The sequence below is a fragment of the Sander lucioperca genome, chromosome 20 (genome assembly GCF_008315115.2).
Source record: "Sander lucioperca isolate FBNREF2018 chromosome 20, SLUC_FBN_1.2, whole genome shotgun sequence".
Lineage (NCBI taxonomy): Eukaryota > Metazoa > Chordata > Actinopteri > Perciformes > Percidae > Sander > Sander lucioperca.
The window spans coordinates 7,271,906-7,289,514 of record NC_050192.1 but is presented as its reverse complement, the minus strand read 5'-3'; the positions used below and the strand labels follow the sequence as shown (position 1 = coordinate 7,289,514).

The following is a 17,609-nucleotide window of genomic DNA, read 5'->3' as shown; positions in this document are numbered from 1 at the left end:
GAACAGAAAGGAGCTGCTCACAAGTTGTGAGAGCAAAAAGATCAAATGACTGGATTCCTTCAGTGCAGTGTAAGTATGTCACTAATTCTGCCTTTGTTGTTTCCCTCCGTCTGTCTAGACATAACACAGACAAGGAGGTATGAGCGAGACATCGCCTCTAAACCGATACCTCTCCACCGACTGTGTGTCTCTTGACATTCCTGTCAGACGCAGGTCAAGTTTAGTTTGGTCGCAGAACAAAAGCACAGCCCCCCGTTTACGTGCAGAAAATGTGTCTGAAATGTGTCAGCTGTTTACAGGCTCTTTTCCTCAAGCTGTTACATATGAGGGTGCACCACTGAGTAGAATAACAGTCAGATGATTTTTCTTATTTTGTTTTGGCACTGACGGCTCCTTCCACAGTTTCAATATGAGATAAACACGCGTAGAGAAATGTTGTGTATTTTTTCTGTATTTAGCTAAAGTGTATTTATACTCATTTCTATTTTTTTCATTTCCTTTTTTAGGAGAAGCAGAAGGCAGGACATTATGCATGGAAATCCACTCACTCAATGCAGAGGATTCAATCTAAAAGGTATTTAAAGCTGCACTAATCAATATTTTTATATTAACAAAGGATTGAATGACTGTGTAAAGTGAAAGGTGTCACTCATAGGGACAAACCCACAGATCATTTTCACCCAACTTTGCATTTTCCCACAGCTCTTAAGAGCTTATCCTCTTTAAGCTTATTGTTTAGATTTTAGCAGCAGACAAAATTAGCAAGTAGCTGGAGGAAAAAAAAGCAGCTAGCAGCTATAAAACCAGATATTCTTCTCAGGAGTTAGCGGAAACCAAAACAGAGTTAACACTCAACTTATAATCAGCAGGTGGACAGAAACACAACTCCAAATAAATGCTAATGCTACGTGTTAGCAGGATATAAATAGGTAACTGGTAACCAGCATGTTAGCCTTAGCAAATTTATAAGGTCATAATATGTCAATGTTGCATTTTCAGCTTGGTTTTAAGGTCAGTGTCCAAAAAAAAAGTATGCAGCTACAATTATTTACCTATTGTATGTATTTGTAAAGGGACAGTTGTCATGTCAGAGATACTTTCACAACTGATTCATATTCACAAATGTAAAAATAAGTCCACATTTGATGGCAAATGTTTTGTTTGGGCTTGTTTGTGAGTCCAGGTACTCCAACATCCCTCACAAAAGATTCACCCAGTAGTACTAGCAGGGTGCTGCTTAATGAGAGGAGAAAATTTGCTCCCCAGAGTGTCCCGTTTCCGTCATTATTTTACATCTCTAAATTTAAACGAGCTTGGGGAACAAACCATATGGCCATTACCACTAATTAGACACAACCCTGTTACACATTCAGCTGAGTGATGAACCATTTAGCTGCAACACAAAACAATACAGTAAATGAGACGTAACGGAGTTGCCCCCGATGCATCGATGGTTCTTTCATCTGTAGAAACTGAAGAAGTCTGGGTGGAGTTTGGCTGCGCTGCAGGTGTCGAACTAAGCTTTGTGTCAACATTTCCCTCTCACAGTTGGGACTTGAGACAGATTTGATGTCCATCTGTGGGCTTTGTGTCTGTCAGCAAGTGACGTCTGACGTGTGTGTGTGTGTGTGTGTGTGTGTGTGTGTGTGTGTGTGTGTGTGTGTGTGTGTGTGTGTGTGTGTGTGTGTGTGTTAGCCTACAGAAACGCTGTGGAGATGACGCAGTACGGCGTGAAAAACAACACCACCTTCCTGGAGTGTCTTCCCAAGTCTCCTCAGGCCTCTATCCGCTGGCTCATTCACAGGGACAATGACAGGAGGAAAGAGGTCAGTTTGACATGTAGAGAGGTCTAAGGTTAACATCACAGCCTTGTTTGTATGTAACACGCTGATGTGATGCAAAGGACGCAATATTGAGATAACTTAATAAATGTCCTTTTCCTGCTCTGGTGTTTTGGTCACATAGTTAAATATAACATCAGACGTTAAACATGTCATAGCAATCATATGAGCTCACACGCTTGATCAGGACTTGTATCACCTATATAATGATACGGTGAACATGGAGAATCACAATGAGCAGTGATACAGATCAAACATGATATGTACCTTGACTAATGACTGCATTCTCAGAGGGGAGAACTGTTTACAAATGTTTGACACCCCTTTAACCCCTTGAAAGGCTGTGAAAGATTAAATAAAGCTGGGGAAGAGAGCATCTGCATGAAAAATCTTTTATAGATTAAGCGCTCACCTCAGTGGAGTAGACTCAGAGTAATGGCCGTTTTATAGCTGTTTCCCCATGAGAATAAAAGTTGGCCTTGGAATAAATCACTTTAGTTTCATGGTGTGTAAACATTGACATCTTATCCAAACTAAGGCCTGGCTGATTTTAAAGTAATCAGTGGAAAAGTCTCTCTTCTTTCAGCACCTTCACTTTGACTGCCATTTCAACTTCACTGCTATTACTACTACACTTGAAGTATATCAATATTTCAAATGTTTCACATTTTCAGCAGCAAAATATATATACAATTTCACCCAAAATCCGTTCCCAGTTAGGCATATGTAATTGTAACCTACAAAAGAAGACAGTCCATCTTGCCTTTTTTCCAATCAACATGAAGTGTAACTATACTGGAGGGATGAGGACCATTCTCCAAAGGATATTCCCTCATTTGGTGTTATGATGATTGCGATGGAGAGCACTCTCTTAAAGGGGTGATAGAATGATTATATAGGGTATTTCACGCTGTTCATTAAGGTCTTCTAATATGTAACATTTGTTGGGCAGAAAATATCCCTTTTGCTGTTCATTTGGCCCTAATGCTACCCTGTTAAATTGGCCTGTATTGAAACGAGAGCTTTTCTGCCTTATATTTCTGCTCATGAATATTTAGATGAGCTGCACGCTGATTGGTTGAGCGAACCACACACAATACACATACATTGGAGACGAGACAGCAGTTCTCATATTTCAGACACTGCAATGTTATACATTGTTAGTTTGCTATTTCGTTACTAAATTCACTTCTGATACTTTTTTATGCGAGAAATCAACTATATAAAGCTCAAATATGGGCCGTTTTACGAAAATTGATGGCTAATTGCAAATTTGGTAAGACGTGTCGGACTTCAGAAGCTCCACACAGTCTGATGAGCCCGCTGCGCTCCATACCCAGGGCAAAGTCACCGTTTCTGGGTTACAGGACTACCGGGGCTCTGCGGAGCTGGCCGGCTGCCAGCTGACGGCATAACTATAGTATATTTACTAGGGCTGTCAAACAATAAATTTTTTTTTAATCGCTGAATTTCTATAGTTAATCGCGATTAATCGCATATTTTATCGCATGATTAAAATTCTATTATTTCGCATTTCAGAACATTTTTAAGTACATATTAACAATCGAAAGCAATTTTTACCAGTGTATCTTGATTGGGAATCAAATGAATGCAAAGAAAGTTACTTTATGAACTTGATTTTAAGATTTGTAATTATTTATTTACTGTAAACAAAAGAAAAATGTGTGAATCTGTCATTAATGCACAATTCCTCCAAGTACCTAACTAAAAAAATTAAAATCCCTATCCTTACTAGAGTCAATATAGTGTTTAGTAACTCCTAAATAGTGTTGATTACTCACTGATGTCCAGTGATCACTGGTTAATGAGACAGAGTTTGCAGCACTTTGCAGCTGTTCCAGTGTGGCTGCTTTCTCCGTGTCATACAGGCTGTGTATCCGTGAAAACTACTGTCCCCCTCGACGGCAACGAGACAGGTCAACCGTAGTACGTCTTTAAGACCCGAGTCCTCTACGATGCTGACAGGTCTGCAGTTAGTTGCCACCCGTTTCGCAAGAGCTGTAGTAATTTTTTGGGATTTGGTTTCATCCACAGGTCGGCAAGTAGCATGCCGGTCAATGCTACAATTAACTGACAACATAAGTTATACAAGTTACAGTTCTCAAGGACGCACACACGGACGCGACAGCACAGTCTCTTTTTCCTTTCTCTCAACTTTTCCGCCGCCTGTCGTGCGTACCCGCTCGCGGTGTGAACTGTACTACTATGCTTAGCTCCGTAGGTGGTAGCTCAAGCTTGACGTGCTACGGTGATATTTTAATTCGGCTTTACACAATGTGCATATGGCTTTCGACTTGTCTACGAGCCGTCCGGGAGTTTTGGAAAATAAAAAGCACCATTCAGGATTTCATTGCTGCTGTCTTTCTCCATCATGCCTGCAGCAGCAGGATGTGTTACGAGGAAGTGGCAGCTTCATGATAAGTAACGGTGCTGCAAAGGGTCAAAATAGTAGCCTGTTAGGCACGACGCAAAGCCGAGTGAAGTGTAAAATAAATTAATAAATGCCGGCATGCGATTAATCACGTCAGCCCTTAATCGCATCGCGATTAACGCGTTAACGCTGACAGCCCTAATATTTACACTTTTAATTTCGTCACGGCATGTATATCACAGCTACCCTAAGGTCTTACAAAGCTTAGCTAACACTTTTCCTATTTCAATTTAATGCATTTTTGTGAATTTGAGGGGTCTCCTTAGGAGGAGCTGTTAGCTAGGCATGTGTCCCATTTAATCCTATGGGAAAAGATCACCTCTACACTTTCGGCATACCTATAGTATATTTACACTTTGCTTTTCGTCACGACATGTATATAACAGCTAACCTAAGGTCTTAAGGCGCTGACACACAGAGCCGATTATCGGCCGTTGGACAGTCTGGCGAGGTCGGTGACTCGAGTCTGTTCGGCGTGTTCCGTGCCGTCGTCCGTCGGAGGAGCTGTCGGCCTTTATTTTGGCCGACCCGACATGCTCAGTCGGAGACAGGGCAGTCGGGACTCACCCGGAAATGGCGAGCGGATGAGCCTCTCAAAATCTGACGAAAATCTTTTAAACTGACCTTTGTCGTTCTGAAATGAAGACAGATTCAGCAACTGCATGGCCTATTTCTCGCTTAAAATGTTTTCAGAAACACGTTTCGGTGAACTATTTTAGTACAATATGAGATTGTATTCTGAACAAGCCGCCATGACAGTCTGGCTGTGAATTTCCGGAGAAAAAAGACCCACGTGACGCGTTCGTCCAATCAGCTGCCGGTTTTCATTTTCTGGGAAACAATACAGAGAAGCGCCGCCTGCTGCTATGGAGACGTATTACGCGCAGAGCGTACGCTCAAGTCGGCGTCGCCTCAGTGTGTTTTGAGTCATTTTTTTGGACCTCGGGGACCTGACTGATCAGTCCGACTGCCTTTTCGGCCGACGGTCGGCCGTCTGGTTGGTGTGTAACCTCTCTTACAAAGCTTAGCTTACACTTTTCCGATTTCAGTTTAATGCATTTTTGTGAATTTCAGAGGTCCCATTAGGAGGAGGCTAGCTAGCTCTCATTGATAAGCTCCATCCAGCTCACTCGCGAACAAGAGGCATTTATTTCCCCGATCGTTTGTTTTGTTTTAAAACTCAACACACATATCCATTATAAGATTAACTGGAACCTGTGGTAAGAGATTGCGGGCGTAACAAGCTCGCTGAAAGCGCTCTCACTCATACACACCGGCCATTTAGCAGGAGAGAGGAGGGAGAACAGCGAGTTGCAGGCCCTGGAGCTCTGTCAGGGCAGCGGCATTTGGTAGTCCAGTAATCCAGAAACGGTGACTTTGCGCGGGTATAGAGCGCCGCGGGCTGCCGGCCGTGACAGAGCTCCAGGCGGCGAGGCAGCAACCCTCAGCAGCACCGGCCGCTGAACTCCGACACACAGTCGGACAAAATTTACAATTAGCCATCAATTTTCGTAAAACGGCATATATTTGACCTCTACATAGTTGATTTCTCACATAAAAAAAGTCTCAGAAGTGAATTTAGTAATTAAATAGTAGACGAACAATGTATAAAATTTCTGAGATCTGCGCAACCTAGATTCAGAAGACTAAGCTGACCTCAGGTCAGTGGTGTAGCCTATGTAAATTTTGGGGCGTTACAAAGATAGAAGGTAGAGCCAAATAAGGTAGGAGTTGAGGAGTTGACGTCAACTTTTAGCTTTGTTGAGATTCGCCCGTTTTCAGAGGCAGTTTCAAATTTTGAGATTTGCAGAGGAAAGAGGTGTCAATGGGATTTTGAGGTTCTATGTATGTCCTATTTTACCCACCAAACTGTCTTTATTCAACTATGACAAGGTAAAATCGGTTTTGCATTCTATCACCCCTTTAACACATCTCTCATAGGTGTTCAAATGGGTTGAAATCTGGTGACTGCAAAGGTCATACCATAACAAATAATTATAAAGTGACCCCTTCAATCTCTATTTAGTATTTAAGGTTTTCCCTTTGGTCTGTAACGTATAGTTACTGCATAGATAGATTCTCCAATTCTTTGCTACAAACCATGTAGATGTGGTTATGACACAACCTAATTGTGCCAACCCCAGGTGAAGCTGAGCGACCGCGTTGTCTCAACGGAGCACGGCCTCCTTATCCGCTCCGTCCAGCTGTCGGACCAGGGCCTTTACTACTGCCTGACCACCGAGAACAGCTTCAAACGCACCGTTGCCAAGATCCGCCTGCGAGTGCTGAGCGAGGCCATGGTGAGCGTGCTGACAGACAAACAGCAGTCGCCGTGGGCCTGGGCCAGCTCGTTGCATCCCAAGGAACTACTGTCAGCCTTCAGTCCAGCGGAGAGCCTGGCTGTACAACAATACTGCAAAGAAAGGAAGCAGCTCCAGACCCTCCAGCAGAAGCAGCAGCAGCCTCAGCCACCTGGACCACTCAGGGGGGACCTGGCCAAACTGAAGCCCCTGTTGGACCGGAGGAAGAGCCGCAACCGCCGCAATCACCTCCCAGAGGTCTGATACAGGAAGGTGAAGGAACTGACAGGAACACCTTCCTCTCCACCTTCCCAGACCCTCATTTTCCAAACTCTCATCTCAAACTGCAGAGCTTCACTGTGGATGTACAGCAAACGAGGAGGTGGGTGTGGGGAGTTGTTATTCGGCAATATCTCTTTTTCTTGCATGAGGTACTTTGACCAGATGGCTGTGACATACACTAAAACACACGCACAGGCACCCACGAGCAATTCATTTGTTGTCGCAGTTACAACATGGACTGTGGCCCTGTTAAGAGTGCCACTAATAAACTGGGGTCTAAGCTGATATTGCTCATGATAATACACCTTGAGATGCAGCTATGGTCAATGATCATATTTTAGCTATTAGAGGGGGAATTTGGACTAGTTGGATATTGGCTCACAATGGATTTGTTCTTTGTTCACCAAAAATGGGGATCATTTGAAATTATGATTGTAAAATATAATATAAAATGATGATAAATAGGGGAGATTGAAAAGGGACAAAGGGGAGAAAGATGCATGCTTGGAAGTGAGTGCCCTCTCAAAGTTTAATATTAGTATTTTATTAGATTCTACTCACATTTCTATATTTACTTTAAGCTAACAGCTAACAACTCTGTTCAGTAAAATTACTTTGTGGGCACACATAGGGTGATAAAAAGTCAATTTGTGAGAAGAAAATTTATTTTTTCTCATGGTTTGACTGCCTCCCAAACTGTCTACAATAGCACTGTTCATACAAAGGCCAGATGGTAAGTGGTCCCAATAAAAAGTGTTATATTACAGCGCTGTAAGTTTAAAGAAAGGAATTAGTTCAAAGGCGAAACGTAACATCCAGTGCAGATGTTACCTAAACAGAAATCGTAGTATAATACTGATTAGCATATACAATTTGGTGTGATCTACATATGCTCTCCTGTATTTATTCTTATTACTCAGACGTACATCTAAAAGAATCTGCCTCACTGTAATTCAGCTGCATATCGTATCATATGTCTCTTGTTTCTAGCACAGAAGCATGTTTATAGAAATGTATCAGTAATGTAGATGTATCTTATTCCTTGCCTGGATTAGATTTGAGTAACTAGCAGATACACACATTTTAGTTTAACAGAATACTTTACATCAAAACGTAGATGCCTAAACCTGACAATATCCTTCTTCGGATTCATATTTTCCACATTGTCTACAGCAAAGTGGACACTTCAGAAATAGTAATGCATTGACATGTGAATAGACTTTTTTTTAATAGCGTAGTTAATGTAGATAGAGATTATTTGTTGCTTGTGTACAGAATCTATTTGTGTTTGTTTTATCCTTTTAATTTAATGTGCAGATTTTTTTGTCAAAATGTGTATATAATTTCAACATATTTCACCAGCTATGACTGTATCTGCAAATTGCAGAGACATACAGTATTATTTTCATTTTGAGAAAAGACTTGAGTTGTACCTTCCCTCTAAACAGATCTCTGCTCCACGTTTAATAAATCTGTGTGCCAGCATTATGTCAACTCAGTGTAATTTCAGTGTTATGAAACATGTATTTCTATTTATTAATGTCATGATAGCCTGAATAAATCTGTTCAGATGAATCTCAATTTTACAGAAAGATCATGTATTTTATTGTTAGACTTTTTTATTAGAATCATTTTTTAAAATGTGAACCTTATCATTCTGTTACGGGCCAATACATAATCCCTCTGTCTACTTAAAGCTATAGTGCGTAGTTTCTGTCTCCCCCGTGAGGAATTGTAAGTAAAGACAACAACACTGTCGGTGTGTCCACATGATATAAGCCTTCCGTGATTGCACACAGGCCCCACCCCTCCTCCATGCAGTTGCTTGTAGCCAAGGAGGACACGGAGGATTAAAATAACATGATGGACTCTTCAGAAGAGGTAATTATCTTCACTCAAGTTTCTGTGCGCAAAAGTTGCCGGACGACACAATCTTCCGAACACAGCCATACTGAGAAATACAGAGAGTTTGTGGAGCTGATAATCTTGAAGGTGCTCTAAGCGATGTTGGGTGACGTCACTTCTTGTTAACGTTCGAAGTATTGTCAAACAAAACGAGGCTAGCTCGCCGTGCTTCCACGCACTAACCCCTCAACCCCCACCCCCAAATCCTTCTTGTCGGTTATTGGCTGGAACGCTGGAAGACTGTTTGTTTATGGTGCAGGTTGGCCACTTTGTTTTTGTTGCCGTTTGTGAAGCCTGGACTGTCTACAGCAGGGGTCACCAACCTTTTAGAAACTGAGAGCTACTTCACGAAGGGCTACCAGTTTGATACACTCTTCTGAAATAACTAATTTGCTCAGTTTGCCTTTAGTTATATATGATTATTAATGATTAATGATACTCATCTATGTGAAGACACTGATCACGTTAATGATTTCTCATTATCAATATTACCAGCAATGACATAACAAGGTGGGAAACAGATAATATCAATATTCAATTTTCATTTTTAGAACAGGCCTGAGGGCTACTCATGTGGTCCTTGGGGGCTACCTGGTGCCCGCGGGCACCGTGTTGGTGACCCCTGGTCTACAGAGACTGCGTTTTTTTACAGTGTGTTCAGGGGACAGGCAGCTCGCGGATAGTGAGATGTTTGCTGTATGTGACAAAAAAATTTGCAGCCTAAAAAACACGTGGCATCGCTTAGAGCGCCTTTAATTAGCTTTTTTAGCAACTCATTTGGCAATGGCTTAAATTTAATGGACGTTCATTAATTATTAAGTTTTTTACTTAAGTAAGTTTTAATTAAGTTACGCACTAAAGCTTTAATGGATTCGATGGTGGGGCATATGATAGCTTATTATTGTTTTTAAGGAACAGTTGCACTGTTGTCATAATGTGATTTGGGGAAATATTCATATTTGCTCACTGGCCGAGAGGTAAAGGAAAAGGTCGATACCACTTACAGTATGTCTTTATGGTAAATATGAAGCTACAGCCACCACTGGTTAGCTTGGCTTAGCTCAAAGACAGGAAACAGCTACTCTGGCTCTGTCCGAAGGTAACAAAGTTTGTACAGTAACCCATCACTGTCCAGAGAGAGATATTGATCATCTCGTCTAACCCTTGACAAAAAAGGGAATGAGCGTATTTCCTACAATGTGGAACTATTCCTTAAAAGATTGTCACGTCAAGAAATTCTGACAACCTGGAAAATGTATGGGTTTAATATTATGCGGAAGCTCAAGAGGGTCCAGCTTTTCAACCAGGAACATGTGTCCAAAGTTTCAAAGAGCAGTGCACACTGTACCTCAAATACTTTGCCAATTGCAAGAGGTGTCTGTTTTAATCCCAAATGACAACACTCCTTTATGTGTGTGTCATGTAAGATTCAGAACGAACGGTATAATCAAATTCGTCCATGAGGCTGCAGAGGGTCATTTAAAACCCATAAAACCAAAGAGAGGCCTCCTGCCGAGCAGAAATATTGCTTTCTCACCAAACAAACCCAAGTACCATTCAAAACCACACGTACTGTATAATCATTCCCCAGCCCATTTTTATTACTCTTTTTGATTTATGGGCCAGTCAAGGTAAAGAGGAAACCAAGTAATTTTGCTTCAGCATGCACAATGCGGAGGTTTGTTTCAGTAGGGGGACAGCCTCTGCTGTATTTTGGGCCGAGAGGGATGTAGGCCAATTTCGATAGATTGTTGCCGGGTAGGAACAACCCCAGTAATAAAACACCCAATGAGAAATGCCTTTTCAGCCTTTATTCATTTTGAAGACACTAGTTCAGCAAAGGATTATATTCATGTACATTTCTTTTAAAGGATGTCAAACAATCTCTCCTCTGTGTAGATTAATAACCTGACCTTTCAAGAGGAGTCTCCATCTGGTCTCCCTCTAAAGATCCCTGATTCAGGTAATGTTAGTGTTTGCAATTGAAATAATATATGGCAAATCTCTTGAGCTTTACAAAATCACAGTATTGCCCCTCCCTGGTATCAAAGGAAGCATGATATTATAAATAACACTGAAATTACCAAAAAGTGCAAGTCTATATCAAAAGGGTTGATGTCCCGTAGCAGCCTAAATGCACTGTGCTCTGCAACTCACACACACAGACACTTCTGCATGATTCTTTTACCCAAGCTTGCTTCGGTTATCACTTCTCCTCACCACGCAGTAGGAGATGAGACACAGGATGAAAATGCACACACCTGTGCCAATAAGCGCCTTCTGTATAATATCCAACATCTCGATACGGAAGATGAGTTCCTTCTTAAACATGTCTGCTGTTTCGTCGTCCAACGCAGCCGTCTGGTTTCGAGGATGGAGACAGAGGAAAATAGAGTGACTGATTATTATGCATCCCAAGCAAAGAGACTCTACAATTCATGACTGCAGGGCTCCGTTTTTTTTTTTATCTTACCTCATTCAGCCAAACAATAGGGAATATGGTATAATCCTTGACTTTCTTAAGCACCCTGCAGGGAAAGAGTTGATGACTTGGTATTCAATGCATGACACTTTTTTATAGTTATTTATTTTATTTTTTTTACAGTGACAGTACAGACACAGAGGAAATGCAGGGATGAAAAGATTGGAGGTGGCATGCATGTGTTATGTGTCCCAATCACTCTGCCAGACACCACATGTTAAACCTTCTTAAAGGTATAGATTGACATTTTGGAACATACTCCTATTCGCTTTTTCTCTGAGAGTTATATGAAAAGATAGATACCACATTCATTTCTGTACAGTAAATATGAAGCTAGAGCCAATAGCTTAGCAGCTATTTTAACACAAAGCCAATAGATTGTTAAGGATATAACCTCAGTAAAACCCCAACTTGTCATTTTTAAACCTAAAGGGGCTGTACTTGAAATACGGAAAAAAACAGCAGGCTGATGTTGCCTCCACACGGTTCTCACAGACCGTTCCCCCATATGTGAAATAGGCTACCTACATTTCCACGGCCATATGCACGCGTGTTTGTTTTGGGTTAGGGTTAGGGGTTAGGGTTAGTGGTGAAAGGGGAGAAAGAGGGGAAATGACATGCAGCAAAGGGCCGCAGGTCAGAAACCGAACCAGCAGCCGCTGCGGCGAGGACTGAGCCTCTGTCTATGGGTGCAGGTGAAACACCCAGGTGCCCGTTTTTTGGGGGGGTTTTTGCTATCAAAACGAAGTACAGAGAAGCTTGGATTACAACACACAAAAAGGAGTGTGATTTAATTCTCTGCTCAGGGCTCCAATACTCCACTATAGCCTATGTTTAAATAACAAATACTTGTTTGCTGCTATATTTCTGTTCTGAATGTCGAGTACAGCCCCTTTTAACGAACCTAATAAACAAGATTTGACAGGTTAATCACAGAGCTTTGGTGGAGCTGGTTGAACAGAGCCAGGTGAGCTTTTTTCCCTCGCTCTCAATCTTTACGCTAAACTAAGCTAAGCTAACTAGCTGCTGGCTGTAGCTTCATATTTACCATACAGACCTGAAAGTGGTCTCAATCTTCTTATCTAACTATCATCAAGAAAGCAAATAAGCATATTATCCAAAATCTTTTCCTTTAAAATGGTGAAGCAGAACTTACGTGATGACCTTTGATGGTCCATACAGCATATTTGCTTGAATTCTCTTAGCAAACCTCAAGGTGAACCCAGTTGTCTGTTGGAAAAAAAATACCACAAAACAATTAGAGTCGCTGCCCCTAAAAATAGAAGAAATCACAAAGATGTATGATAGAAGTTCGTACAGGTTCCACATCCAGGAAGGTGGCATGGTGCTCCTCGCTGGGATTGAGGCCTCGCACATCCTCTCTTAGGTACGGACTGCCATGGAGGAAGTGGGGCAGAGAGATGTAGACAGGTTGACCTGTTAAGATGGCAAAGAAACAAACATAACCAAGCTGCTGAGCAGAATGATAAAACAGTCAAAGAAAGTGGCATAATTTATGTTATACTCAACAAAATGAATGCAAACTGACCGCCTTTACAGACGCTGACGTCCAGTACTCCAGCCAAGGTGCAATTCCTGGTGGTCTTAAAGTTTTTGCAGTAACATTGGTTGTCTGGGTTTTCCATAGGGGAGGCCAGGGTGTTTGGCTGGAGGGTGTAGCGGTACACTTCAATCCCTTTTAGATCCATGCTCTCCTCAAAGCCAGCTGACACAGACCTGAAAACAAAAAAAAACAGAGATTATTTTAAAAGTCTTTTAGAAACTGACCATCATGTACCCAGTAATCTATTGTGCAGTTCTGACTCCAGAACATGACTGTGGTTTTGGTATTGGAAAGCTCTGACCTCTAGTGGTCACTGAGAGGAAATTGCAAAAGGTGCAGTTCTCAAATTAAGATGTTAAATCACCCGTCGTTGACACTTACTACCCCGCTTAATGTTAGCGAAGCACAGCCGGACTACATCAGATGAAATTGCTCCCACAAAGTGAAACTCTTCATCACCTGCAGATGTCTGATGAGAAGAAATAGAGAGGCTTCTTCTTGTCCACAAAGGGAGCGAATGAAGAAGCATCTAAGAAAGAGTGGAGAAGAAATGAGGTCAGAAGGTGACTCATCTGCATTTAGAGCTGCGTTATAAGATGAGTTCAGGAAAAAAGCCTTTTTTTTTTCTTTTACAAAACACATTGCTGCATGAGCCACACCTGTCCCGTTGATCATGTCACAGTACGTATCGTTCCAAAAACGTAAGCTCCTGTTGGACAGAATTCACTTTGTCAGACAAACTATTGGATTTAATAATTCTATTATATTATAACAGCTGAATTCTCACATTGCAGAATCTGTACAGCCTGATTAACCTGATTTGATTAAACAGCCTTAAAGATCACACTCGTCCAAATCTGCAGAACCTGTGTTAAAAGATAAAGGATTTAAATCCTCTCCACTTTTCTTATAATCAAACTCACCTATGTCCTTGCCACAGGTCAATTGTTCCCACTTTTGAGATGTCCTCCTTTCCAGTGTAGACATTGTAGTAGCCATCATATGTACCGTTGTACTAGGGAAAATATGTAATTTAGTACATTAATAAAATCATAGAATTTCTGAGGTGTTACTGGGTCGATCTTGTCTCTTCTAATTATGTGTATGTGTAAGGCTGTAATATCTGTTTGCTTACAGGTGCAAATAGGCCCACATTATCTTTCAACATGGGGTCTATGTAACCCCACAGCAATTCGTTGACTGTACGCTTCTGGAACAAGGAGGAGTTGCTTGACTTTATCCGATTTTCCAGTACACCATGTAACACTTCTGGAATCAGTGAATAAGCTCCCTGACAAAAAAAGAAAAGAAATCAGAAACATGTATCTTTATATCTGAAAAAAGATCAGTGATTGTGTCAATTATAAAAGGTGCCAAAAAGATAAACGTTGGTTGCCTTGGAAGATGAGCCAGAAAGTAACTCTTTTATGACTGCATAATTACTTGCAGAGTTGCAATGGGTCATGCTTATCATTTGAGCCTTACCAAAGTTAGAAGAGAAAGCCCATACTCTGTACTCATGACTGCCATTGTAAAATTATGACTTGGCAGTTTGTTTCCCAAACTCACGAAGCAGCTTTCCGCCAATGTGAATGCCTCAGGTCTTCTAACACCACATCACCATTGAGCTGGGTATCACACCTTACTTTTCGCATGTCACGTTCCAATAGCCTGCTTGCTCAGACAGATTTGTACTCTTTTACCTTTTTTGTGATCAGACAGTCCCTGCCCCTCGTGTTTATATTACTCAAAGTATAGAATCAAAGAAAGTATTAGCGTCAGTACGAAAACTACGATATTGTCTCGCCACTGTCACTACAAACCTTAGCTTGCCCAAGTCAAATTTTATTTTATTTTAATTTCCTTCTGAAAAAAACTCTTTATGATATAGTGCACTGGTTTCCAACCTGGTGGTCAGGACCTTCCATGGAGTCACACGTTAAATCTGAGGGCTCACAAGATGATTAACATGATAGGAAGAAAAACCATTCTGCATTTCTGCTGTACTGAGTATCTACTGTATATTGTACAAATATTCTTTAACCCCTTGATTTTCTAGTGAAATTTCGGATAGTTTTTTTTAGCCCTATTAAAAAAATATTCATAGGAACAACCTGGGTTACCAAGACAAAACTATGAAAAAGGTTGGGAACCACTACTAAAACGAGTGGCTGTAGACCAAAGCAACCCACCATTGGGCAGCACAGCTTGATTTGGCACAGCTTGTCTTGGCCATGGAACAGAAGTACAGTCACGATTAACAGTATCGCTGAGTCATGTCAGGAATCACCACACAGTGGGGTGACACTCACTTACAGCCACAGCCAGGTTGAGGGTAGTGACTTTGTCTTCATCTGATCCCACTGACATGGATGGCTCAAAGATGGCGCCCAGAGGCAGCAGGAAGGAGACAGTTTGATTGGGATGGAATGTGATGTTCTCTTTGGCAAGATATCTCGTCCTGAAAGGAGAGCAGGTCTTACTTAGACATTCAATTTTGTTAGAGGAGAGGAAATTATTGTATATTATATTACACCAGATAAGTGTGATGAAGGGTTAATTTAGGACTTAATAAAGTGACTTGTAAATTCTTAAGCTTTTCATCAAAATGTTATAAAAGACGTACACTTATCAACCTTACCTGTATGTATAAGGTCCTTTTTCCACAACCATTGGACTTGCTCCATTCTGTATAACCTCCTGGGCGTTTTGCACGTCAAAAAACCAGAACTGCCTGTACACTATTCCCCCTGTAGACACCCAGTTGTCATAAGCTGTCGTTCCAGGCTCAATGACAGCTTCCTAAACCCCGAAGACACACACACACACACACACACACAGTCTATTTTTAACATAGCTCAAAACTGCTAGCAGGCCAGCTGCCCCACTGATACCTGAAAAGGGTCGATGCTCTGTTAAAAAAGGTCTAAACCGTGAAATTTTTCTCAACAGTGTCTAATAAAATCATAGATGCTGATCTTCAAAAAAAAAAAACAACAAGGCACACTTGGCTTTCTGCAGTTTCTTGTTTACCATTTGAAGCAGCTTTCCAAAAACACACGCCTCTTCCCTCTCCTTTCTCCTGATTCACCTTGATCTCTACACACACACACACACACACACACACTCTGTCACTCCCTATGAAACTGAGAACCATACCTTTTTCACTGTTCCCTCAATGACGCTGTTTCCCAGCGGGATAAGGATGCCTCCCAGGATGGCAACCACCGCCCCAAACACAGCTCCGGCTATCAGCCCGCACCTTCTGTTACAGCAGCCCATGGTGGTGTGCGTTACCTTCCGTTAGTGCGTATTTCCGTCTGTCTGACTTGCAGTCTGTTCTCCTTCTGTGTCTGTGCTAGTGTGTGCAGCTTGTGTCCCCGTGGCAGCAGCAGTGGCACAGACAGGCTGTACCATCAGAGGAGCTGACAGAAGAACCAAGGCCAGGTACTGTAACACCACAGACACCTCTGGCAGGCGCCCAGGGACCTCCTTTAAACTCCTTTAGTTATATAATGGCAAGAAAGGTTTAAGGTTCAGCTGACAGTTGTCTCTACAGGTATCAGTGAATGCTATCAGACCAAATGATAAAAACCGCAATAGACTTAGGTGAAAGGTGGAAAGAGAAGTTGGCACATACACACACACACACACACGTACACAATTAGGTTGTGCATGAAATAAAGTTTGTCTCTGATCCTAGAACCATGTCATTCTGTTTTGTTTCGTTCGTTTTGTTAGATTCTAACACCTAGTAGTAGTAAGATGAATTTGCCATTGACTTGAATCCTCATTCAAGAGGATTTATCAGGACGTGAGATATCAACTCTAGATATTTAATAACCTGGAAGGTGACAACCTTCATAGAGATTTTATTCTTATTCTATTCTTTCCTGCTATGTTTCTAATCCGTCCTTCTTTACCTATTCATCTCTTGTCTCTCCAATTTCTGCTCTAAACTTACAAGAGACAGAGAAGCAGGAACATGTTAATGATTATGTATATCCTCATTGTGTACGCTCCGCTAAAAAAGAACAAGACGCTTGTCTGTAATTGTAGGTGTGTTGTGTTTTATTAGGATTATTAAAATGAATTGCTCTTTATCACTCTTATAGTTATTTGTGCCATGCTTATCTGGATTCATTATTGTGACATCAATTATTTTCTTGCACATGGGCTTTTGGAACCTAATCAGCAACAACATAACATTGGTTGTGCATGTGGTGATCAGGTAATAGATACAATCCTTTTTTGAACTCTTTGCCAAGATTTAAAGTGACGATCCAGACTCAGGTTTTGCATTATTTTTTTGGCATTTTTCCATCCCACTGTCTGCTGTCTATCTCTTCACCCAAACAAAAAAAAATGTGCATCACACAACAGTCACTTACATTTGGTTTAACTAGTGTACAAAATAGGACTACACTGATCGGCGAGTCGTTGTGGCTATGATGTAGGTATACTTGAAAAAGGTACTTTAGCACTTCCATAATGTTTAGTTCCTCTGTGTCAAGCTCCAAAACGCTTTTTCCTACACTTCCCATAATACAACTGAATAGTGACTTTTCTTTACACACCCCTCCCTGGTAAATGCACACATCTTTCAAAATCCACATCCCCAGTTTGCAACACAGGCTTTCTGTTATAAATTTGAAGTCTTACGCCCAAACCGTAATAACCCTGATGACCATGACATGATATCACTATGACATCATCAGTGGTTATTTTATCCAACTTCACAAAGCTCCTCCAAAATGACAGAAGACATAATCCAACTGCTTTT

General features: G+C 41.4%; 2 protein-coding genes across 2 annotated transcripts in view; one reads left to right on the top strand and one right to left on the bottom strand.

The window, feature by feature from the left end:
- The window catches only part of sema3c (sema domain, immunoglobulin domain (Ig), short basic domain, secreted, (semaphorin) 3C), a 44,408-nt gene extending 35,952 nt beyond the window's left edge, over positions 1-8,456 (top strand). Inside the window, exons 16-18 of the mRNA XM_031313509.2 lie at positions 507-574; positions 1,696-1,826; positions 6,438-8,456. Coding sequence (XP_031169369.1) covers positions 507-574; positions 1,696-1,826; positions 6,438-6,857 — 619 coding nt within the window. The 3' untranslated portion in view covers positions 6,858-8,456. The remainder of the gene's footprint in view (positions 1-506; positions 575-1,695; positions 1,827-6,437) is intronic.
- Positions 8,457-10,576: 2,120 nt separating this feature from the next.
- On the bottom strand, positions 10,577-16,310 carry cd36 (CD36 molecule (thrombospondin receptor)). The gene is made up of 12 exons (XM_031313692.2): positions 15,986-16,310; positions 15,468-15,628; positions 15,143-15,287; positions 13,962-14,117; positions 13,750-13,841; positions 13,486-13,535; positions 13,286-13,355; positions 12,812-12,999; positions 12,581-12,699; positions 12,419-12,492; positions 11,254-11,308; positions 10,577-11,141 (listed from the first exon to the last, which is right to left on the bottom strand). The coding sequence occupies exons 1-12, from the start codon at positions 16,106-16,108 to the stop codon at positions 10,965-10,967; spliced, it is 1,410 nt and encodes a 469-aa protein (XP_031169552.1). The 5' UTR covers positions 16,109-16,310; the 3' UTR covers positions 10,577-10,964.
- Positions 16,311-17,609: the final 1,299 nt, after the last annotated feature.